A 24571-nucleotide genomic window follows, 5' to 3' on the forward strand; every position below is an offset into this window, starting at 1 on the left:
GTGACAGGCCAAGATGGCGGTGCCCAGCGAGGTGGAGGAGGAGGCGACAGTCTACTTAATAGTGAGCGGTATTCCTGCGTGTTTGCGCTCGGCCCATCTCCGGAGCTACTTTAGCCAGTTCCGGGAACAGCGCGGCTGTGGCTTCCTGTGTTTCCACTACCGACATCGGCCTGAGCGGGGTCCTTCTCAAGCTCCTCCCGAGTCTGCCCTAACTTCTGTCGGCCAGGTTCTCGCCCAGAGTTCGGTCACCGATGCCCACGCTCTCTCCACTCCGGACTGTGCTCCCGCCCAGACCCGCACTTGCTGTTGCGTCATCTCGGTACGGGGGGCAACTCAAGCTCAGCAGCTTCTTCGCATGTACTCGGGCCGCCGGTGGCTGGATTCTCAGGGAACTTGGCTGCCGGGTCGTTGTTTGATCCGCAGACTGCGGCTACCTACTGAGGCATCAGGTACGCATGGGAAAGAAAATAGACTGAGCCTACCAGCCCTGGAACAGAGACACCTTTCTTGAGGGATGACGGGGATACGTCAGGTCTCTGATTATCAGACTTTTATTTAAGAGTTTAAATTTATTTAAACTTAAGAATTAAACTTAAGAATTTAAATTTATTAAGAGTTCTGGACAGAACCTCAGACTCAACTGCATGTTAGTCTAACTTACAGGGGAAAGAACGGTAAGAGGTCTAATGGGATGATCTTTTATTTTCCAATTTATTAGATTCCTTCTGAGATCCTTTATCTGAGAGACTGATATTCCACTGACACGGAAGGAAGAAAAGGAAATGAGGTTTCTAATCCTCTTATTGTCATTTATCAAAAGATTTTATTTATCAGAGCGCGCGCGTGCTCAAGCAGGGGGAGTGGCAGGCAGAGAGAGAAGCAGGTTCCCCGCCAAGCAAGGAGGCGATGTGGGACTCCACCCCAGAACCCCAAGATCACAACCCTAACCGAAGACAAGACACTTAACCGACTTAGGCACCCCGGCATCCCTTATTTTCTGTCTTTATTGTATTCTTCGTTGCTTCCTATCTAGCCCTGTCTTGGGAAGACACAAATGAAAAGACAGTCTTTTGTCTCTGGACAGCTCCCATTTTCATGGGAAATCACTTTGATGGGGGAACAGGAAACACTTCGGAGTCCTCTCATTCATTCATTCAACAAATCAAGCTTATATGCTACACTTAGTGTGACTGTAGCTGCTGTGCAAAGAACAGTTAGACACAGTGTATGCTCAGGATTCAGAGAGGAAGACAGATTTGTAAAAAGGTAATTGTCACAAAGATGCCATTCTAATTGCTAACATTTACTGAGCACTTCCTGCATACTTACTAGGCACTGTTCTGAGCCTTTCGTTTTCTTATTGACTCCTTGCGGCAATCCTATAAGGTTGGAGCTGTTGTTACCCATTTTATAGGTGAGGATACTGAAGGGTACTGAAATGATGTTACCTGCCCAAGGTTACAGAGCTAGGAAGTGGCAGAGTCACAATACAAACCCAGGCATATTGTTCCAGAGCCTATGCTCTTTATTACCAAGTGTTGAGGGATGACAGGGAAGGGAGAAACTGATCTAGAGAGATTAGGAAATGTGGCTTTTCATCTGGATCTGAAAGAGAAACAGGAGTTTGTAGGAAGGAATGGTGTTTAAAGTAAATGGCATTTGCAGAGACAGAAAGATGGGAAAGTCCATGGAACTTTCAGGGCCTGTTAAATTGTTTGGTGTGGTTGAAGCACATGATATGAGAATGTGCAGGGAGTGGGGTTGGTGGCAGTTGAGAATCAAAAAGTCAAGAGGAACCAGATCTGAAAGAAACTTGTGTGCTCAGCTGAGGTGATGAGAAATGGCATGAAATTATTAGGTGGTTCTGGTCAGGGAATGGAGGAAGTTATTCTGGAGAAGTCTGAAAAGGAGAAAGAGCATTAGCCTAAAACAGTTGAACAGATTCTGGCTCAAGTGTTGCTGGAGGCTTCTAGTTTCAAGAGCTATTCTTTCCTCTGCTTTCCAAGGTTTGGGCTCCTTTCCTTTCAAAACCCGGAAGGAGCTGCAGAGTCGGAAAGCGAAGAGTGAAGCCTTCACTCTGGCCGATCTGAGGCAACTGCCAGAGCTGAACCCACCAGTGCTGATGCCCAATGGGAACGTGGGGACTCCTCTGCGGGTCTTTCTGGAGTTAATCCGAGCCTGCCGCCTACCACCGCGGATCATCACCCAGCTGCAGCTCCAGTTCCCCAAGACAGGTTCTTCCCGGCGCTATGGCAATGTACCATTCAAGTATGAGGACTCAGAGACTGTGGAGCAGGAAGAGCTTGTGTATACCGCTGAAGGCGAAGAAATACCCCAGGGAACTTCCCTAACAGATGTACCAGCCAGCTCCCATGGAGAGCCGGAGGAGGAAGGGGAAAAGGAGGAGGAAGAGTCACACTCAGATGATGTGAGTACAGTGAGCTACCCTGTCTTTGCTGGCAGCTTAGAGAGGCTAAAGCTTTAACACTATCACTCTTCAGTTGTATATTACAATAGTTCTAAACGTGCGGGCTTCTTAGGAGGGTTCCAGAGAGTTAGAACTCCCTGACATGGAACATAAAACTGCATTTGCATGTGCAAATATGCACTTCTTCGAGGAGAGGGGCCAGAGTTTTTACCAGAATATTCTCAAAGGGGTCGTCTTTGCATTCCACATAGAAGGAATGTGAGGAGCATCCTTTTCATAGATGGAAATGTACGAGCCAAGAGATAAAAGTCATGTAAGGAAGTAGAGGCAGAGCTGGGATGTGAACTTGGCCCCCTTTGCTGCTTGTCTAACCTATGTGCTTTCAGTATGCGGCTGAGAAGTCACCTCTATTTTCTGACCCTGAGTCTGTGGCTTGGCCACTAGCCTCCACTCTAATTTTATCAATGAAATAGCCATTTCTTCTACCGCTTTCTCCACATTCAGTTGTTCATCCATAAAACCAGGAAAGGTGTGCTTTTTTTGGAAAACCTTTTGGTGTGCATACTCTGGGTAAAAAAAAAAAGAAGTCATCTATGTCTTCAAAGTTGCCAGCCCAGAGTTGCTAACATCTGTACCACATCCTTGGTATAGGACCGACTGGACTGGTCCCCAGCACCTGCTCTGCAGCAGTGATCCCTGAGGCCTCTTGGGAGTTTTAACTAGACAGGGGTCCCCCAAGATTTCAAGCCAGGAGTCATCCTATCATTCTGCAAGTCTAATATGAGCAGTTGTGCACAGGCTAGTGCAGGATTCCAGAGACATTCCAAGATCCATTTCCTGCCTTGAAAGAGGCAAGAAGCAGCATCGGGAAAGGCTGTATGGTATGATGACCTGGGTTTGAACGCTGGCTCTGCCGCTCTCATGGTGAACCATCGTAGGCAAATCATTTTACTCCTCTGAATCCAGGACTCCTCATTTGTAGAACGGGAATGATGGTATTCACCTCACAGCGTTGTTGGGGTGATCGAAGGAATTAAGTTATGAGAAGGGCCCAACACACAGTGGACAATAGGTATTAGTTGTTATCCCCTCTTTATTTATGATGTAATGTATAGAGGCCTGAACAGTGCATGCCAATTACCTCCAAACTGAAGAGTGTGGAGGCCAGCAAGAATGCTGTGGGCCTCAGTGTGGGGGCTTCGTGTAGGACTGTAGAACTTGAAGGATGAGGATTTACACGGCGAAGGAGAGAAAGTGGTGGGAGAGGAGAGCAGCTATTTCCAGCAGGAGGAACAACATGGCTGAAAGCACAGAGGTTAAGAGGGAGTCGGGCTTGGAGGAAGGTGCCAGGTATGCTGAGACACGAGGGATGGAGAAATGTGTTGGGCGAGGCCTCAGGGGCCAAATATGTGCTTCTTCTAAGAGAAATTTGGAAGAATGGGCTGAGCGCCTGTCTCACAGACTTCCTGGGGCCTGAGCTGCCCCCCTTGCGTGCTTGAGGCCAGGAGGCTGAACAGGCAGGTCACCTTTCCATGCCTTCTTCCAGGATGATGACCGGGGTGAGGAGTGGGAGCGTCACGAAGCACTGCATGAGGACGTGACCGGGCAGGAGCGCACCACCGAGCGGCTCTTTGAGGAGGAGATTGAGCTCAAGTGGGAGAAGGGCGGCTCTGGCCTGGTGTTCTACACGGACGCTCAGTTCTGGCAGGAGGAAGAAGGAGGTAATGCTGGCTGATATCTGGTCCCTTCAGTCAGGGTTCTCTGGCAGTGAGGCCCGATAACGGGCTAGTGAAGAGGCTTACCCATCATTCTGTTTTAGGGGTGGGGGATCGGTGGAGAAAAAATGACCCCCGCCCCAGAGGAGAAATTTAAAAATCAACGAAAAGCTCCAAGTTCTAGAACACAGCCTAAGTTTAGATTTAACTCTCAATAGAACCGTGAGTCCTTCACTTACTCTGTTTAATGCTTTTTATCTGCAGACTTTGATGAACAGACAGCCGATGACTGGGACGTGGACATGAGTGTGTACTACGACACAGGTACTAGGCCGGGGGTTGCAGTACAGGGCCGGGGGACTGGTGCCCTGGCCTTGCAGTGACACTTACCAGGCCTGCTGAGCAGAAGCTGAGAAAGGACCAGTTCCCTTGGGGCTGCCAACTGAGAGGGTTCCTCTCTTCAGACATCTCCACCTGTGTGCATTAAGTGCTGCTTATGGACAGAGCTCTTTTTGGTTTTTTTGTTTGTTTGTTTGTTTTTCTGTGGAGTCAGCCCTCAGGGTGCTCTGGTTCTGATGGGCAGGCCCTGGTAGAGTGGGAGGGTCAGGAGCTCAGGCTCTGGTTAAGAGTTTAGATTCTGGAATCAAAAATGACCTGGGGTGATGGTGGGAGGGGAAGATCTGGGTTCTAATTCCACTTGTCATCTTTTGGCTCTATAACTTTTGTGCACCAGTCTCCTCATCTGTAAGATGGGAAAGCCAGGGTTCCTACTCTTGGTGAGCTCCCAGTTAATGAGAGAAATAATAATAAAGTAATAAAACACCAGAGGCTTCTGGGTGGCTCAGTCATTTGAGTGCCTGCCTTCGGCTCAGGTCATGATCCCAGGCTCCTGGGATGGAGTCCTGAGTTGGGCTCCCTGTTCAGCAGGGATTCTACTTGACCCTCTCCCTCTACCCCTCCCCTCGCTTGTGTTCTTTCTTAAATAAATAAAGTTTTTTAAAGAGTAAGGGGCGCCTGGGTGGCTCAGTGGGTTAAGTCTCTGCCTTCGGCTCAGGTCATGATCTCAGGGTCCTGGGATCGAGCCCCGCATCGGGCTCTCTGCTCAGTGCGGAGTCTGCTTCCTCCACCTGCTCTGCCTGCTTCTCTGCCTACTTGTGATCTCTTTCTCTGTGTCAAATAAATAAAATCTTAAAAAAAAAAAAGTAATAAAAAACTCTAAAGACAAATATGTAAATCTTGTGGGGTGGTCTTAGAAACCCGATTATATTCACCCCTCTCTCTGCTGAGAGAGGCCCTTCTGCAAACTGAGTTCTACTTCCTCAGATGGTGGTGACAAGGATGCCCGAGACTCTGTCCAAATGCGTCTGGAAAGAAGACTCCGTGACGGCCAGGAGGACGGCTCTGTGATCAGATGCCAAGTGGGCACCTTTGAGCGCCACACCAAGGTGAGCACTTTGCCTAGCCCATTGACCCCTCTGTTTTCCTTCTCTGTCCCCATTCCTCCTCCCCTCCACCCCCAACAAGGAGCCCCATACTCTTGAGTCTTCTCTCTTTCCTGCACAGGGCATTGGACGGAAGGTGATGGAGCGGCAGGGCTGGGCTGAGGGCCAGGGTCTGGGGAGCCAGTGTTCAGGGGTGCCTGAGGCCCTGGATAGTGATGGCCAGCACCCTAGATGCAAGCGTGGATTGGGGTGAGTATGACCCAGGGACTTCCCTGGGGGACTCAGCTAGCCTTTCATCTATATCCTGGTTTCCTCCTTCCTTCTTCCATCCGAGGGGATGAATTTCAAAGCAGAATTAAAAGGAAAACATAGGTCTGGCACTTTTTTTTTTTTTTTTTTTTTTTTTTTTTAAGACCAAGACCTAAGTCTTGACAGGATCATTGATCTTTAGGGCAGTCATACCCCATGGTCTGAGGAGTTTGGACTTGATGATTGCTGTTAGGGAGTGCTTCTAAGTCACAGAATGGTGACAGTTGTTCTAAACTCTGTGTACTATTTAAAATGAAAGCAGTATGTGAAACCCCAGGTTGCCGGCCTGTCAATGAATCAATAAGGAGGCTGAAGACCAAAGATCCAGATTTAAAGCCTCTGTCTTTGGAACAAACCAGCCATGTAAGAGCTACTTCTCTGTCATTTCCCAACCTAATAAAGAGTTTGAGAGCAGCCCTCTCACTGTGAGCCCTTATTAATGCAGGTACCATGGAGAGAAGCTACACCTGTTTGGGCAACTGAAGAAGCCCCGTGGAACTGGCTTGGGGCTCATCTCCACCATCTATGATGAGCCTCTACCTCAAGACCAGGGGGAGTCACTGCTGCGACGCCAGCCACCCACCAGCATGAAGTTTCGGCCAGATATGACCTTTGTGAGGAGTTCCAGCTGTGCCTTGGACAAGCCTTCAGAGCCTGAGTGACAGTTTCCGGGCATTCCTTGTATCACTCATAACTGCACAGGGGCAGCTCTCCGCCTTGGCCTTATCTCCCACCACAGCCTAAAGAACTTGGGGAACAGCAATCTGTGCAGCGTGTTCAGGTGCTTTATTCTGAACTTGCCTTCTGGCTCTCTACCTCAAGGGCATTTTTCCCCAAAGCTCCCTAACGTCCTCTTTTACTATTAGGGCTTAATGACCTCTCTTTGGTTTCCTAACCCCAGTCCCTGTTTGAACTTGCCCACGTTGCCTCCCCCAGTACCTTGAGCTGTACTGACTGAAGTTCTCAACACAATCTTCGTCGTGGGGGCGGGGTGTCACTATAAAGGTCAGAAAGAGGATGGAATGGACCTGGAAGAGGAGAGGACTCGTGGTGCTTGGAAGAGACGATCTTCGGGCGGGCGCTCCTTGCCTCCTCCCCTAACTGGCTGGGACAGGCAGCGGCAAGGCCGCGGGAGGTGGCCCAGGTCTGCGACCTAACGGGAGAATAAATAAGTTCACTACTGGATTTCCCTTTTTTCTTCCAATTTGGGCCGGGGGACGGTCGGGAAAACCTGGGTTAGAGTCGCCCACGAGACCCCAGCGCAGCACGCAGGCACCACGCCCCCCCCCCACCCCGGCTCTGTTAGAAATGCTCCGCGTCGGGGCGCCTGGGTGGCTCAGTGGGTTAAAGCCTCTGCCTTTCACTCAGGTCATGATCCCAGACTTCTGGGATCGAGCCCCGCATCGGGCTCTCTGCTTGGCAGGGAGCCTGCTTCCTCCTCTCTCTCTCTCTCTGCCTGCCTCTCTCCCTACTTGAGATCTCTATCTGTCAAGTAAATAAATAAAATCTTTAAAAAAATTAAAAAAAAAAAAAGAAAAAAGAAATGCTCCGCGTCGCCACGCCCCGAGACGCCAAGTTGCGTCAACGTCGGGGGGCGGGACTTCCTCTCCGGGCCCCGCCGTTTCCGACGTCGTCCGGAAGTCGGGTGCTAGTCCGGTTAGTACCGGGCCATTGGTCCCCTTTCACTGCGCGGGTACCCGCACTTCCTCCGGGGATCTACGCCGACCCCCATCGAAGTGCACTCCGGGGATCCCGTCTTCTTCGGCTTGTGTCTCTGCCGAGCTTATCTGCCCCGCACGGGCCAGCGTGGCGCCCATGGCGGGGGCCGCCCCGACCACGGCCTTTGGGCAGGCGGTGATCGGCCCGCCCGGCTCTGGGAAGACCACGTACTGCCTGGGCATGAGTGAGTTCCTGCGCGCGCTGGGCCGGCGCGTGGCGGTGGTGAACCTGGACCCAGCCAACGAGGGGCTGCCGTACGAGTGCGCCGTGGACGTGGGCGAGCTGGTGGGGCTGGGCGACGTGATGGAAGCGCTGAGGCTGGGGCCCAACGGCGGCCTGCTCTACTGCATGGAGTACCTGGAGGCCAACCTGGACTGGCTGCGTGCCAAGCTAGATCCCCTCCGCGGCCACTACTTCCTCTTCGACTGCCCGGGCCAGGTGGAGCTCTGCACGCACCACGGCGCCCTGCGCAGCATCTTCTCCCAGATGGCGCAGTGGGACCTCAGGGTGCGTCTTGGGTAGAGCAGGCTCCTTTTGCAGATGGAGGAACTGAGACAGGGAGGACAGATGCCACGCCCCCGTGTCACACAGCGAGGTAGGGGCCGAGTTGCTTTGGAGTAAAACTGGTGTGAGTTCGAATTCAGGCTCTGCCACTGACTCGCTGTGTGGACCTGGGTAAGTCAGTTTCTTTCTCTGAACCTCAGTTTTCTCATCTGCAGAATGGATGTGCTAGTACCCAACTTGGGATTATTAGAAGTGTGGAAGGCATTATGTAGAAAGCAGTATGGTGATTGTTGTTGTAACTTGCTGGGCAAAAGTAAATAGAGTCAGGTGCAATCAGAATTGAGCCAGTTGCCCACTGGGAGGCACAGTGCAAGGCATCTTGTAAGGAAAAATGGTCCTTATCTCCTGGCAGAAGGAAATGAGTGTCGCTATGAGAATGAAGCTGAAGCAGGAGGACACCGATGGGGAAGGCTTGCACTGTCCTCAGGAGTCCACAGCCTTTGGGGAAAGGCATAGGCCCTGATGTTTCCTGCTTCACCAGGCCTTTCACTCTGTCTCTTCCTCTTTTTCCAGCTGACTGCTGTTCACCTGGTGGATTCTCATTACTGCACAGACCCGGCCAAGTTCATCTCCGTACTGTGTACATCTCTGGCCACCATGCTGCATGTGGAGCTGCCCCATGTCAACCTCCTCTCCAAGATGGACCTCATTGAGCACTATGGGAAGCTGGGTGAGAGCTCCTCTTCTGGACAGGCAGGGTGTCAGGAGTGAAACAGATAGCTGACGAGAACTGCCTCCAGGGACCATGCGTGGCTTAGTTATCATAGCCATAGGCAGGTCCTGATTCCTGCCTGTTCATTTTGTGCCACTCTGGGCCAGAGATTATTCTGGGTTTTGGGGACAAGAGAGCTATATAGTAGATGATACTGCAAAGGAATTAAAATGAGTGGTTGGCAGTGAAGGGAGTGAGCAGCGCTACCTGAGCTGAGACCCGAATGGTGTGAAGGAGCCTGCCAAGGCAAGACTGTTCTAGGTGGAGGGACCAAACCTTAGGAAAAGAACTGTTTGTGTTAACGGAAAAAGTAGAGGGCAAAGAGGGGAAACTCAGGGTAGTGAGGTAGTAATCAGGGACGGGTGGTGGGAAATGAGGTCAGAGAGGTGGACAGGGGCCAGAACCTATACTGCGGAAACACAGGGAAACTCATTGATGAATATCAAGTAAGCAAATCACATGAACTAAGAACGTCATTTTGGCTGTTCTGTGGAGAATGAATTGAAATGGGCAAGAATGCAAACAGAGATCCTTGAGGTTTTTGCAGCAGTCTAAACAGTGGTAGTGGGAATGGAGAGAAGTAGATCGATCCAAAACTCACTCAAGAAATAGGATTTAGGGGGACTTGGGTGGCTCAGTCATTGGGCATCTGTTTTCAGCTCAGGTCCCATCCCAGGGTCCTGGGATCGAGCCCCACATTGGGCTCCCTGCTCAGTGGGAAACCTGCTTCTCCCTCTCCCACTCCCCCTGCCTGTGTTCTCTCTCTCACTGTGTTTCTCTCTGTCAAATAAATAAATAAAATCTTTAAAAAAAAAAAGAAAGAAACAGGGTTTCCTGGTGGCTGGAACATGGAGACCAAGGAATTAAGGATGACTGTCAGGTTTCTCTCTGAGCCAGTGGACAGACAGAGGTGCCTTTATCAGGGTGGGAAAGACTGAGGGAGAAGCGGGAGGCAGGGGAGTTGCCTAGGGGCCTTATGGCCACCACTTTTTCCCTGCAAAATTAGTGTGCTGAGCTGGGGGCTTCAGTTCCCTAAATAGCATCTCCAGCCACAAAGGAACCTGGAGAAGAAAAGCTGAAATGACAAGCGGTGAACAGGAAGAAAGGTTGTTAGGATCATGACATGTCAGGGCGTTGTCCCGGGAGGCCCGCTGGTTGTCAGTCAGGGCATGGAGGGATGCCAGCACCTTGGAGGGCCTGCCTCAGCGCAGAGTCCTGGTCCATCTCTTGGTGAGCCCTGAAGCCCCATTTTATCTATGCCTAGATTTGCATTCTTCCCAAGCCCCTCTCCCCAGCCACCTTCCTGGCCTCCAGCCCAGATGGCTACGTGGTGGTCCTTGACCTTTCTACCTCTGATTCTTGCCCATCATCCTTGTAAGAGACTGATGTGCAAATCAGATGAGGCCATTGAGGCCCAGAGACATTATATGAAGAGCCCAAGGTCAGTCGCACAGCTAGTATGTTAGCTGAGATGAAATCCAAACCCAGGTGCCCCTGGCTCCAAATTGCTTAATTCCTGGGGAAGAACGTACCTGTCAGGCAATCCAGGAAGTTTGTCGGACTGCCCAGGACATTGGTCCTTGCAGGCAGAGGGGTGACAGTTTCTGGTTAGAAAACAGGAGATAGAGGGGCGCCGGGCTGGCTCAGCTGGGGGAGCATGTGACTCTTGATCTTGGGATTGTGAGTTTGAGCCCCATGTTGGGTGTAGGGAGTGAGTCAGTCAATCCAACAGCCTGATTGCCTCGCCTCGTTCTGGGACAAACCTGTTGAGTAATCCAAGTGCTCGAGTTTTCCAACAGAAATGGACAGTGCAGGGAGGCCTGCTTTCCTTCTCTTAGAGGAAGTTTGCATTCCTAGAACTTGGAGTCATCTAGTCTGGTATCCTCATTTTACATTCAGAAGGAGGTGGCCCAGAAAGGGAAAGTGATTTATACCAGAAGTGCCCGGCGAATCCTTACGGTGCATGTGCCGGCTCCTGGGGGTGTGACTGCCTGACCGTGAGCGCCATGTGGCAGGGACCCAGCACTGTGCTTGGGACACATTCAGTCCTGTTATTACCATGGACCAAGTGCTTGTGTGTACCAGACACTGGGACTTAGAGCATTTAATCCTCGCAGCGTCCCATCTAGCTAGGAAGTGACAGAGCCTATGGGTAAACCAAGTATTTTCTTCCGAGTAAGCTCATTTCACTGCCTCAACAAATATTTGTTGAATGCCTGAAGGAATGAATGAATGAGTGAATGAAGACAAAAGGAAAAAAGAAAGGAAATATGGTCCCTGTCCTCGCATCTTTTAGCCTTATGTCAGCTGCTCCTGAACACCCAATTTCTCTCCTTAGCTTTCAACCTGGACTACTACACAGAGGTCCTGGACCTCTCCTACCTGCTCGACCACCTGGCTTCTGACCCTTTCTTCCGCCACTACCGTCAGCTCAACGAGAAACTCGTGCAGCTCATTGAAGACTACAGTCTGGTCTCCTTCATTGCTCTCAACATTCAGGTACTGGGGACTAAGAGGCGTAGCCATCGCCTGGGCTCTGGCAGTGCCTGGGGTCTCATCACCCCAGGGGAACAGGAGGCTTGGACAGTGGTCTTTATCCTGGGTCTAACTGTCATTCAGTCCCCTTGGTTTTATGACCAGTAACTCTCATGGGCAGGATTCCAATGAAGAGGGTGGACCAGAGTTCGGCCCTGTCGATTCTGTATTGCTGGGTTCTCTGAACACATGTTCCCTCATTTGTGCGAAAATGGGTGATTTCAGAAAATCGTCAGCGAGGGAGGTGACCAAGGCCAAAGACAGGTCTCTCAGCCTCCTTCAGGATGGGCAACTGCCTGTTGACTTTACCAAGTAGTGCCCAGCCCCTGTGTGTGGACTTGAGTGAGCTTGTCTCTTCCCTACTTAATGCCACAATTTTTCTCCTCTAAAATGAGAAAGTGAGGCGTACAATATTAGTCCTAACAACTATCCCTTACTGAGCGCTTTCTGTCATTGTGCTGACGACTCATACGTGCATTATTTTCATCTCTCCTTCCCAACATGTGATGTATGGACGGTTCGTATCACTATTCTGAGCATGAGCAAATCAGTCATATATGTATTTATTGGGTGCCTACGGTTAGCTAAGGACTGTGCCAGGCACCAAGGATTACCTCAGTAAATAAGTCCCTGATCTCATGGGGTACAAAGTCGAAGAGGGGAGGCAGATGAGTTAATAACTTGTGTAGTAAGCTGGTAGGATCAGAGCTCTAAGAGGGTAGCCCCAGGGGACCGTGGGTGTGCAGAGAGGAGCTTACCTGTTCCGATTTGGGTGGGCTGGTGGACAGGAAAGCTTGGATGTAGCCAGGGCTCTGGGGACATGGAAAGCTACTCCAGGCGCAGGAGCCGCATGTCCAGAGGCTTCGTGATCAAGGTCAAGGGGGGTGTTTGGGGACCGCAGGCGGTTTGGTACGGCCTTAGTTCCACACACCTGTTTCACTCACAGAGCTGTCTCTCCCTTCCCTGGCCAGGACAAGGAGAGTATCCAGCGGGTCCTGCAGGCTGTGGATAAAGCCAATGGCTACTGCTTCGGGGTGCAAGAACAGCGAAGCCTAGAGGCCATGATGTCTGCTGCCATGGGAGCCGACTTCCATTTCTCCTCGTATCCTTGCTCTGTAGACTCTTAGCCACAGCCAGGGGGAGACTTGGGGCTCAGGAATGGCCACATCTATCCTGTCGATGACTGATTCATGGTGACCATTTGGGCTCCCTGGTGACTGTCTCTTAAGTGCAAAGGCTGGTCCCTTAGGCTTCAGTATTGCTTGTACCTGAGGATAAGGGAGGATAGATTGATTAGAAGGAACAGGAAGTACAGATGCCGAGAAAAGAAAGGGCAGTGGTCGTTTGGGAGAGATGCGAGGGCCTCAGTGTCCTTGGCGTCCTGACTGGGAAAGGGACAGCGGGATGTAGGTGTGCAGGAGCAGTAGTGGGCTGGCAGCGGGGGGCTTGCGTGCCCTGCCAAGGAGTGTGGACATCAGTTCGTGGGAGGGCCGTGGGAACCAGCATCATAGGACCGCACAGTGTGATATGATCGGGCGTACATTTTTTAAAAGTCATTCCAAGTGCAGAAATTGCATTGAAGGGATGTGAGTGGGGGCAGGAAAATGTTCAGTGTGTAGTTGAGAATAGATGAAACATGAGTGGTGAGAATGGAAAGATGGGTGTGAAATGGATAAAGGGAGATGGGCTACCAGAGTTGGCGACCGGATGGTTATGGGATGAATGGAGGTTCGACTCACAGGTTTCCAGCTGATACAGTGGTACAGGTGGTTGTGTTGGCCCCGAGGTGAGGAAAGGGTAGGTTTGTCACATGGGTGGAAGGGATGGGCCCTGGCCCATGGGCTATGTTGGAGGGGACCATGAGGACGGCCAGAGCTGTCTGGGAGGCAGCTGGACCTTCAGAACTAGAGCTGTATTAGTGACCATTGGAGTGCAGCTAATGTCATGTGTAGGTGCCTGTCAGGTCATGAGGCCATGTGGGAGGCAGGACAGGGAAATGGAGGCCAGCTAGGATAGTTTCAGACATTTGACACCTACATGGCATGCTGGTGACAAGGGGGGCTCCAGAGTCCTGGGCATGGAGGAAGAGAATGCCAGCCAGTACTTAAGGGATCTGTGGCAGGCCCCTTCACAGGTGGGAGACCAGGCTCCCAGGGAAACAGACACATATCAATGGTGGCAGTAGAGTGTGTAGGGCTCCAGGAAGGGGCTGCGTTGCTGCTTCACACTTGCAGTTACAGTCGGCAAGTGCAGCTGCGTATGCTCAGCAAGAAAGAGAAGGGGCCGTTCCAGTAGTGGCGTGAGATTTTGCACACGATGCATTACTTTCTGCATTCGTACGTGTTATCGTGCGGGATTCTATTTATAGAACTGTATACTTTTTTATAGGCGATTTAAGGAATTTTCAAGGCTATTTTTTTTCTTTCTTTTTTTTTTTTAAGATTTTATTTATTTGACAGACAGAGACCACAAATAGGCAGAGAGGCAGGCAGAGAGAGAGTTGGGGGGGAAGCAGGCTCCCCGCCAAAGCAGAGAGCCCCATGCGGGACTTGATCCCAGGACCCTGGGATCATGACCTGAGCCGAAGGCAGAGGCTTAACCCACTGAGCTACCCAGGCGCCCCTCAAGGCTATTTTTTAACCATATACATTTGTGCTGATTTTAGATTCTCCCCCTCTCCTAATCCTCTTAAGGTTCAACTTCACCCGATGTATAAGATGATTAAGGACTGGTATAGAGGAGGGGAAAGTCCGCTCTGCCAAGGAGTGGGTTAGGTGTAGGTAAAGAAAGGCTTCGTGGGGGGGGCGGCCCATGAGCTGCGTTGTCTTCAGGTGAGGGTTAGCCCGGCTGACAAAGAGGGAAAGGGAATTCAAGGCAGAGAGAACAGTAGATACAAAGGCCTGGCGGTTCAGGGGTGAGGTATGTCTGGGGAGTTGCAAGTAGAACAGCGTGACTCGTGGGCAGGACGGGGCTTTGGCTGGAAGCAGAGATTGGGCCGGACAGGTGGGCAGACAGATGCAGGTTTTTGTGAGCCCTGCTCAGGAACGTGGACTACGGGTTGGTGACAAGGCAGGTTTCAGATTATTGTGCTGTCAAGCAGGACGGATTCCACTCATCCTGAGTGATCCTCAGGGACGACTCACACAGGAACATGGCATCACCTCCTGAGGAAAAGCGAAGGGGAAGGGGCGCAGGTTGCAGGTCAGTTTGAGTAGCAGTGAGATGGATTTTGATGGCTGGATCCATAAGAGAGGGGAGAGAAAGACAATATCCTGAACATCATTCAGTCAGTGCACTACGTACCCTGCTTGTAGGATCTCGTTTAAACCTCATCAAGCACCCCCCTTTTTAAGATTTTACTTATTTGAAAAAGAACAAGCAGGCAGAGGAGGAGAGGAAGAGGGAAAAACAGACTCACTGCTGAGCAGAGAGCCTGATGCAGGGCTTGATCCCAGAACCCTGCGATCATGACCTGAGCCCAAGGCAGACACTTAACTGACTGAGCCACCCAGGCGCCCCTCATTCAGTCCCTTCTTACAGATGAGGCAGTTGGGGCTCTGAGAGTGACAGGTACAAGGCCTTGTCCCTGAATGTGTTGGAAGAACAGTTCAAACCTTGGTCTCCCCGGTTGGAGAACCTACGTTTCTGACATTGGAGTCATCTAGTAGAAAAGCCATGGTGAGCCAGCCTAGCACGGCCAACAGCCATCTCCTGCTCAGACGCACACCCAGACCTCAGGCCGGCCAGCCTTCCAGGGCGTCCTCAGCAGTGTTACAGTCTTTCCCTTTGTGACTCTGATTTGTAGCCTTCCCGCTCCACTTCCCCGCTGTCCCAGAGAGAGGTAGAAGGTACCCAATAGTCCAAGCAGAAATTCGTTGTCATCTTTGCACTCCCTGAGTTTCCTCCCACAGCAGAAGAGAAGTCAGAAACCCTTACTAAGCTGTGCTGTGTGCCAGGCGCCATACTAGGCACTTTGTATTCATTGTCTCATTTGATCCTCACAGCAACTCCATTTTATGGACGAGAAGAGAGGAAGTGGCAAAATCAGGATTTAAACCCCCAGTGGTCTGGCTAGAGAGCACATGCCTTAACACAGCCGGAGGGTTCATGCTCTCTGGTCCTCTGAGCCTCAGTGATGTGGGGAAGAGGCAAATACAGGAGCATTTGGGTCTGGATGTTTCGAAGGGCTTTTTTTTTTTTTTTTAAATATTTTATTTATTTGACAGAGAGAAATCACAACTAGGCAGAGAGGCAGGCAGAGAGAGAGGAGGAAGCAGGCTCCCCGCGGAGCAGAGATCCCGATGCAGGGCTCGATCCCAGGACCCTGGGATCATGACCTGAGCCGAAGGCAGAGGCTTTAACCCACTGAGCCACCCAGGTGCCCCTCGAAGGACTTCTTAGACCCAGCCCTGGAGCTATCAGGGCGAGAAAGGGAGAGGGGTGGGAGCCCCTTGCCAGACGGGGTTGGAGAGCCAGCACCCATAGAGGTCAGATCCTGCCCCGACCAGTTCGTGTCCTTCCCCGCACTACCAGCCTTGACTCAGCCTCCCTCAGTACCCTGGGCATCCAGGAGAAGTACTTGGCACCCTCTGACCAGTCCGTGGAGCAGGAAGCCATGCAGCTGTAGCAGCAAGCTGGAGGTCAAGAGGCATAACCCTGCGCCAGAGAACATGACAGCGGATAGCTCAGCGGACTGCAGAGCTGAGAGCGATCTTCCAAGCTAGAACCGAGCACCCACCACCCCTTGGTGGTCATGAGCTCTCGGGGCTGTTGCCAGGAATTTGGTGCTGGCCCCACTTGGGCTGTGATGGAACATGCTGCAAATACAAGAGTTTATTTTCTACTTTTTTTTTTTTTTAAAGATTTTATTTATTTGACAAATAGAGATCTTAAGTAGGGAGAGAGGCAGGCAGAGAGAGAGGAGGAAGCAGGCTCCCTGCCAAGCAGAGAGCCCAACGCGGGGCTCGATCCCAGGACCCTGGGATCATGACCTGAGCGAAAGGCAGAGGCTTTAACCCACTGAGCCACCCAGGCGCCCCTATCTTCTACTTTTTGAAACTTCTAAACTTTCTCCAACCATCCAGGCCCAGAGAGCTGAGGCAGAACGAGGGAATGCCACCTTTCCTCAGAGTCATTTCTTTATACGGGGCAGACTGTGCTAGAGGCCTGACACGCGGACTCAGGTTGTGCGATTTTGTTAATAGTTGGTTTTAGCAGTGAGACTTGAGCTTGAGCTTTCACGGGCAACGCTTCTGGCAGATCTGAACGTTTTGTCTTCATGGTATTTATTTTACGGTTGTGTTCCTTTTTGGCAGGTGTTAACTAGTTTTCCATTTGTTCGAGTGATTAAAGGTTTACTTTGAAATTGTATATAAAAAGTGAGTTATTTAAAGAAAAATGTTAAAGGGGCGCCTGGGTGGCTCAGTGGGTTAAGCCGCTGCCTTCGGCTCAGGTCATGATCTCGGGGTCCTGGGATCGAGTCCCGCATCGGGCTCTCTGCTCAGCAGGGAGCCTGCTTCCCTCTCTCTCTCTCTGCCTGCCTCTCTGTCTATTATGACCTCTCTCTGTCAAATAAATAAATAAAATCTTTAAAAAAAAAAAAAAAAAAAAGAAAAATGTTAAGTATATAACATGACATCGTGAGGAGTGTGGCAAAAATGAACATGGCTTTGGAGTTGAAACAGTAGTTTGCTTTTTTGCTCTTGTAACTGGTTGAGTGCAGTTCATACTTTCGACCAATAGGTGGCATCCCAGGCCCTTTTTTTTTTTTTTGCAGCCACAGCGTGGAGGCAGCAGGGGACAGATGGTGGTTGTGCCAGAAGTCGTATTTGCAGACAGTTGGTCCTGTTAACACGCGAGAAGGGCTTGGCATTTTACAAAGTGTTTCCACACACATGCTTCTCATGGGGCTCTCACAGCAACTCCTGGAGATTGAGACAAGACAGAGTATTAGGAAGCCTCATCTGACAGTGAGAAAACAGATAAGGAGTTTGAACTTCGGTCAGCCTGTCTCATGGTTCACTTCGCTGACTTAATTGTGAATTCTAAATAGTGAAAAGCCACAGCCCTTCTCCCACAGGACCTGTAGCCCATCAGGAGACAGAATTTAAACACCTGTAGAGTATTACTGAATCAGCAATCAAGGGAATGCTAGGTCACCGGTGGTTTGGGCGACTGGAGAATTCGACTTGGGAAAATCTGTTCCGAAGGGGCATTAGACAGCAGAAGGCAGAAGAGTGAGGGGCGTGAGGACGCTCCTCCAGCTGGATATGTATGAAAGCAGGCGACCTCCACTCCCACGCTCGGCCGGATAGGGGATAATAACTAGGTGCTGCTTCCCCAGCCTCTTTCATCTGAGAAGTTCAAAGCACCACACCCCTATTAACACCCTGCAGTAGGTGGGGAGTACCAACAGAGCAAGCCAGGGAAACTGAGGCCAGGAGGCACAGCCTGGAGACGACTGAGTCACCAGTGGGGCCTAGAGCCCAGGAATCCTGACGCCCAGGTTGCTGGACAGATCCCTCATCAGGTAGGCTGAGAGGGTGCGTGCTGTTTTTGAACATAGTACCAAGAGCTGTGGTCAGAGTTTCTGACGCTCACCCCATCACCTTGGCTCTCACCAAAGCAAGCCAGCTGGAAGGAAGGTGTCATTTGAACTTTATGGCCTAGTAGCCAAGCTCTCTCAGCGTGTATTTGCCGTAGTCTTGAAGTGGGGAAGATGGAAGTCATCCAAAACTTAATTTTCAGGCCTTGGTGTGACAGCAAGGCTTTTTTCTCCTCCAGTAAATGGACCTCTGTTCACCCTCTACGGATGGCAAAATGATTTTCTGCCATGCTGGGGAGGGGACAGCACAATGCGGAAAAGAAGAAACACCTGGGTCTGTCTCAGCGTGAAACGGGCACGAGAAAGACAGTCCTGCGATATGGCTGGCAGGGGGCAACCTTTCTTGAGATTTCTTTTTTTTTTCTTCCCGGATAGAAAAGTAAAAAACTTGGGAAATGAAAAGAAGTCACCCATAATCCCATAACATATGAATAATAAAAAATACTTGTAATCGATAATAAATTTTCTATTCAAATGTTTAATGTATTTTGTGTTTTACTTTTGGTCTTTTTTGTACGTGCAGAGGGATAGCTATAGCATTTGTGTGACGGGAATATATTCTACTTTGTAACCTGCTTTTTTAGTTAACCCTATTTTGTGCAATTGAAAACATAAAGATGGGGCGCCTGGGTGGCTCAGTGTATTAAAGCCTCTGCCTTCGGCTCAGGTCATGATCCCAGGGTCCTGGGATCGAGCCCAGCATCAGGCTCTCTGCTCGGCAGGGAGCCTGCCTCCCCCTCTGTCTCTGTCTGCCTCTCTGCCTACTTGTGATCTCTGTCAAATAAATAAATAAAATATTTAAAAAAATAAAAAACATAAAGACCCTTTAAATGTCTCTATGATAGTATTTCATGGTGAGGCTATGACGTTCACCATCCAGATTACCAGTTTTTTGCTCTTGTTAATAGTGCTGTGATTACATCTTTGTGCTCAAATCTTTGAGTCTCTGATTTCTAGCTTATGATTAAGTCCTAGAAATGAAACAGGTGATGTTTCCCAGGTTCCAGATTCATAATGCCAAAATGCCTTCCAGAAAAGCAGCACTGTACATCTTCCAGGCATTGCCTGAAAGTGCTCTTCTCACTTCCAGACCTCACTTGGCAATCATGACCAACTTCTGGAGGGAGGAAACCATCTCTGAGTGCCTTAGAAGGGACCTTCTTGGTCATCTCTGCTAACTACTGATATTAGGATATGTGCATTTCCATTTATATGAGTGGTTAAAGGTTTACTTTGAAATTGTTTATAAAAAGTTATTTAAAGAAGTGGGGGACCCCCCTCAAAGAAAATTAAAAGATACTATTTGGAACTTATCAGAGGTCACAGCTAATTGGACAGGTTTCCAGCGCAGACAAAGAGGCTTAGGAGTGAGAGTGACGCCCTAAAACCCACAGAGCTGAAGCACAGCCGGTCTGCTCTCAGCTGTTTCTGAACTAGCAAAATGCTTACCCACAGTTGGCTGAGAAAGGAAGCCTGATCCCATTAGAGTCTGTGGGAAGGTCTACCTCAGAGATTCTCCTTTCCCAGGGCTATCGAGAAGGGGAGGGAAGTGATGGCTGACCCATCCTACCACTACTAAGATCCACCCTGTTCTTGAAATTTTTGAAAGCAATAGAGAAGCTCAGCTACCCTAGAATCCTAGAGAGAAATTCTCTAGCAGGCTGAGTAGCTCCTACTCCTTTTCCTTCACTTTTTTCCTCTCTCCTCCCTGGCTGTTGAGTGCTCACCTAGCCTTTAGAAGGAAGAGTCTGGATTAGCTCATACTTCGATGGCATCAGGCCTGCTGAGGGCAGGGGAAAGCATACACCTCATTTCCAGGCCATTGTGTCCTTCATTTCCAGCCAAGGATCCAACTTCAGATGGCCCCAGATATCCAGGTGGCCTAAGACTGAGGAGCTATGAGGGGACGAGCTGGGGATTTGGAGCCCAAATGAGGTGAGAAAATATGAGTACTGGTAAAATCTTCTGGACCAGAATACATAGCAAAGCTTCAATTACTTTTTCCATCCAAGACCTTGAAGTAGTTGTACGAAATGAGAGACTCCTACAAAGCCATTCTAAATAAATCTGCAGCTATCTTGCTTCAAGAATCTGAAATCAAGTTTTCCCCAAAACACACCAGATATTCGGACATTGGAGGATGTGTGCGTGTGTATGTGTATGAGTGGGGGGGGGGGGCGGGCTGTCTGCTTGCTGTGCAAATACAACATCAAGAAATGTTCCCTTGGGGGCGCCTGGGTGGCTCAGTGGGTTGGGCCGCTGCCTTCGGCTCGGGTCATGATCTCAGGGTCCTGGGATCGAGCCCCATGTCGGGCTCTCTGCTCCGCAGGGAGCCTTCTTCCTCCTCTCTCTGCCTGCCTCTCTGCCTACTTGTGATCTCTCTCTCTGTCAAATAAATAAAATAAAATAAAATTTAAAAAAAAAAAAATGTTCCCTTGGGCGCCTGGGTATCTCAGTGGGTTAAGCCGCTGCCTTCGGCTCAGGTCATGATCTCGGAGTCCTGGGATCAAGTCCCGCATCGGGCTCTCTGCTCAGCAGGGAGCCTGCTTCCCTCTCGCTCCCTCTGCCTGCCTCTCTATCTGCTTGTGATCTCTCTCTGTCAAATAAATAAAATCTTTAAAAAAAAAAAAAAAAGAAATGTTCCCTTGTTTGGGGAGGGTATGTGCTATGGTGAGTGTTGTGAAGTGTGTAAACCTGGCGATTCACAGACCTGTACCCCTAGGACTAATAATACATTATATGTTAATTTAAAAAAAAAAGGAAAAAAGAAATGTTCCCTCGTGCTCCCCATCACACTGGATTACCACCTTTCCCCTTACATTAATCCCGAAGCCTTCACAGTCCTTGTGGAATGATTGAAACAGAGGAAAAGGAATACTGGGACATGGGTAAGATTTCTCCCAACGTTTTTTTTTCCTTTTAAGATTTTATTTATTTACTTGGGGAGGGCACAGAGGGAGAGGGAGAAGCAGACTCCCCACTGAGCGGGGACCCTGAGATCATGACCTGAGCCCAAGGCAGACAATTGACTGAGCCACCCAAGCACCCCTCTCCCAACTCTTCAGTCATACCTGCGGTCACGTAGCCTATTCTGAGCTAAAGATCAGGCCCCTCTACAGCCAGACAAGGATCTATCAGGTTAACTTTACTTGAGGGAAGAAAGCCAGGGGATGTGTCTTCCTTCTTCTCTTATAACAAATACTCCTTGAATGCCATAATCTGATGCATTCGGTATTATACCTAGCCACAGATTGAAGACTCCACGCTTTTCAGAGTCTGGAATTTCCTCTTTTATCTCTAGACAGATAATGAGTTAAATTTCCCAGAGAGCAGTAAGGAGAAGATTGGGTGGAGATGAGAGATGAATCAGCCTCTGACACCCCCAGGGTCACATACCTGTCTGCTGCCCCCACAGACATTCCTGGCTCCTGACTCACTGGGTAGGTGGGGCTGGGGGGGGTGTTCTGAGAGGAGCGCACCTACCCTGCAGAAACCTGCCTCCCTCCCCTCACCCCTCCCACAGTAAGGACAGCGGGCTGGGGGAGCCCTCTGAAGAGGGCGAAGAACTGGAAAGGAACAAAGGATGTAACCAGGGGAAGGAACGTTTAACTTGGTGAACGTGCCAGGAAATTAGCCCCCTACACCGTCTTTTCCCGTTGGAGACAATTCCTTTCTGCCGGGCCCTGGGGTGGCGTTCGATGAAAAAGTCTGTCTAGATTCTTAGAAAGTCCAAGACACAAGCAGGGCAGCATGACATGCGGTTCTTTTCAAACTTATTTTTAACTCATGAAACTCCAGTATACAAAACAGACATATGTGTGACGATTTTAGCCAATGTGTGGGAACAGGGGAAACCCAGACTGCTGGGCTCCTGCCCTGTGGCAGTTTATGGGGAACCCTCTGAAAACAATTTGGAAACAGCTGTTGTAGTTTAAGAATCATGGGCCTTGGATTTAGACCCGTTCCACTCCCCAGACACGTAAGTAATTGTATAACCTTGGTTATCGGGTTATTTAGCCGCTCTGAGCCTCAGTCTCTTCATAGGCAAAACAAAGATACTATGTATTGCTGTGAGGACGAGGTCTGACAGTGGCGGGCCCATGGCAGTCACTCCGGCCGTTGTTACTACTGTACTCTCTAGGAAGAAGGAGGCACTGTTGGTCAGATGGGCAATCTCGATGCAAGCATCCAAAATTAGGTTTTCTCAAAAAGGCACTGGACATTTGGACACTGGACATGTGTCTGTAGGAGTGTCTTGCTTTTCTGGAAGGAGCCACTGTGGCCTGCCTGACCCCAGTGACTTGACCTCCCTAGTTCAAAGCCTTGCCCTTTATCTTCTACTCCTGGGGTTCTAGACAGCCAATTTGCATTTTGCTCTCTGAAGTAACTACATATGTGAGAAGAGTAGATACCTTCTTCAGAAAATTATAGGTTGTAGATTTTTCCTATATCCCTCAACTTCTTGGGAAAGGAAGATCTTTGCTAGTCCTTAGCCTCATTTCCTGGGGGGTCGGGTACTCTGGCAGTACAGGAAGGGTAGGGCTGGAGTTATTGAATCTTTGTGATCTCGAATCTCTGTCTAGATGGCCCTGCCTCATCCCAGACCAGCTGTATTTCCATTTCCACAATAGAAGACCTGGCACTCCACTGGGTTTCCAGGCATTTGGGAGGATGGTTTAAAACTAAATTCCGAGGTGCGCCTGGCTGGCTCAGTCCGTGGAGCATGTGACTCTTGATTTCAGGATTTTAAGTTCTAGCCCCACGTTGGGTATAGAGATTATTTTAAAAACAACAACAAAATTTTTAAAAATAAATACAAATAAAAAATAAATAAAACTAAGTTCCGAGCATCATCCTGCACAAAAACCTTGCTGAAGGCACTGGAGGAAGAAAGGAAAAACAATGAGACAAAGTTACCATTTTTAGCAAGCTGTCTGAAGAGTTAAGAAATAGACCCAGGACCCAGGGCGCCTGGGTGGCTCAGTGGGTTAAAGCCTCTGCCTTCAGGTCCTGGGATCGAGCCCCGCATCGGGCTCTCTGCTCAGCAGGGAGCCTGCTTCCACCTCTCTCTCTGTCTGCCTGCCTCTCTGCCTACTTGTGATCTGTCTGTCAAATAAATAAATAAAATCTTAAAAAAAAAAAAAAAAAAAGAAATAGACCCAGGACATAGCTGCAAACCCAGAGGTGAAGTCAAGTAGATATGAAATCATAACTGAATAAATGTCCCTCTATAAAGGAAAGGAGTTGGTAGGATAGCATATCCAAAAGCTTTGTATACATGTTAAAGGGAGAGGGGAGGCAGCTAGTCATGTTCTGACCTGAAGATGGGCTTTGGAAATTTGGAATTTGGCTTTGGAATTTGGAAAACTCTAGGAGAAAACACTTAACCTCAGATAAAATGCACATTCCATAAAACTCACCCCTCTCAAAAGACAAATACTATAGGATTTCACTCATATGTAAAATTTAAGAAACAAAACTGATGCACATAGGGGAAGGGAAGGAAAAAATAAAATAATATAAAAACAGACAGCGAGGCAAACCATAGAAAACTCTTTACTATAGGAAGCCAACTAAGGTTTGTTGGAGGGGAGGTGGCTGGGGAGGTTGGGGCACTGGGGTGATGGGCAAGAAGGAGGGCATTTGATGTAATGAGCACTGCGTGTTATATGCAACTGATGAATCACTAAATTCTACCCCTGAAACTAATAATACAGGATATATTAACTAAATCAAATTTTAAAAATTCATCCTCCTCAATAGTACAGTTTAGTGGTTTTTAGTATATTCACAAAGTTGTGCAAATACCAACACTTTGGTTTTTTTTTTTAAGTTTTTATGTATTATTTATTTAAGTAATCTCTACACACCATGTGGGGCTTGAACTCACAACTCCGAGATCAAGAGTTGTACGCTCTTCGGACTGAGCTAGCCAGGCGCCAATATCAACACTATTTGAATCTGGAACATTGCATCACCCCAAAAGAAATTCCGTATCCATTAACAGTAGGACTGAAAAAATTTAAATGTCAAATTTAGGTCAGGAAGAGATGGCAAGAGATACTCATTGAGATTCCGCCCTGGTAAGAAAGCTTTAAAGAGATTATGTCATGAACAAAAAGGTCTGGGACTTTCATGGTCAGAAGCTGGTGCTCACACCTAGCCATCTGATTTGGTGATATTCCAATCCACAGCATCTGCTTCTGGAATCTGTCAACGCCAACACATTACCTTAGGGTAGCTCATTTCTTTCCCCATATAGGGCAACCATGAGTGGTGTAGGATAGACAAAAGTCAGAGAGTGAGAGAAAAGAAAGAAGATCTCTTCCCAGGACCTACCCATTAAGAGAAAGTCACCAGACCTGTCTGGTAAGAGAAAATGGGTCACTTCCAGAGCTGAGGGAGAGTCACTTGCCCTAACCCAGAGTCTCTGCCTGCTTGACTTGAAAACCAACACCCTTCCAGGAAAAGAGAGGAGAAAACCCGGGACTGGAAGGCAGCAGAGTGGTCCTGCCAGCTTCCCCTGTAGAAGTAGCTCTAAGA

General features: G+C 49.4%; 2 protein-coding genes and 1 long non-coding RNA gene across 3 annotated transcripts; 2 read left to right on the top strand and 1 right to left on the bottom strand.

The window, feature by feature from the left end:
- GPATCH3 (G-patch domain containing 3) lies at nucleotides 1-6840 on the top strand. Its single transcript, XM_046025303.1, has 7 exons — nucleotides 1-449; nucleotides 2007-2428; nucleotides 3975-4149; nucleotides 4408-4467; nucleotides 5467-5588; nucleotides 5707-5834; nucleotides 6340-6840. Exons 1-7 carry the CDS (start codon nucleotides 14-16, stop codon nucleotides 6554-6556), a joined length of 1560 nt encoding a protein of 519 aa, XP_045881259.1. The 5' UTR covers nucleotides 1-13; the 3' UTR covers nucleotides 6557-6840.
- Nucleotides 4001-6970, bottom strand: LOC123954307. The gene is made up of 3 exons (XR_006821068.1): nucleotides 6834-6970; nucleotides 4534-4617; nucleotides 4001-4129 (listed from the first exon to the last, which is right to left on the bottom strand). It is a non-coding gene; the product is annotated as an uncharacterized LOC123954307 (long non-coding RNA).
- Nucleotides 6971-7554: 584 nt separating this feature from the next.
- On the top strand, nucleotides 7555-16819 carry GPN2 (GPN-loop GTPase 2). Its single transcript, XM_046026575.1, has 5 exons — nucleotides 7555-8120; nucleotides 8691-8847; nucleotides 11228-11388; nucleotides 12396-12526; nucleotides 15979-16819. Exons 1-5 carry the CDS (start codon nucleotides 7710-7712, stop codon nucleotides 16049-16051), a joined length of 933 nt encoding a protein of 310 aa, XP_045882531.1. The 5' UTR covers nucleotides 7555-7709; the 3' UTR covers nucleotides 16052-16819.
- The last annotated feature ends 7752 nt before the right edge of the window (nucleotides 16820-24571 follow it).

The sequence above is a fragment of the Meles meles genome, chromosome 1 (assembly GCF_922984935.1).
Source record: "Meles meles chromosome 1, mMelMel3.1 paternal haplotype, whole genome shotgun sequence".
In the NCBI taxonomy this organism is placed as follows: Eukaryota; Metazoa; Chordata; class Mammalia; order Carnivora; family Mustelidae; genus Meles; species Meles meles.

What these genes read in the sequence shown, in the direction of transcription:
- GPN2 (XM_046026575.1), top strand. Translation starts at nt 7,710, where the DNA reads ATGGCGGGGGCCGCCCCGACCACGGCCTTTGGGCAGGCGGTGATCGGC. An exon ending in TGGCGCAGTGGGACCTCAGG is followed by an intron (nt 8,121 to 8,690) that starts GTGCGTCTTGGG and finishes CTCTTTTTCCAG; the next exon opens with CTGACTGCTGTTCACCTGGT. An exon ending in TGAGCACTATGGGAAGCTGG is followed by an intron (nt 8,848 to 11,227) that starts GTGAGAGCTCCT and finishes TTCTCTCCTTAG; the next exon opens with CTTTCAACCTGGACTACTAC.
- GPATCH3 (XM_046025303.1), top strand. Translation starts at nt 14, where the DNA reads ATGGCGGTGCCCAGCGAGGTGGAGGAGGAGGCGACAGTCTACTTAATA. An exon ending in GCTACCTACTGAGGCATCAG is followed by an intron (nt 450 to 2,006) that starts GTACGCATGGGA and finishes CTGCTTTCCAAG; the next exon opens with GTTTGGGCTCCTTTCCTTTC. An exon ending in GAGTGTGTACTACGACACAG is followed by an intron (nt 4,468 to 5,466) that starts GTACTAGGCCGG and finishes CTACTTCCTCAG; the next exon opens with ATGGTGGTGACAAGGATGCC.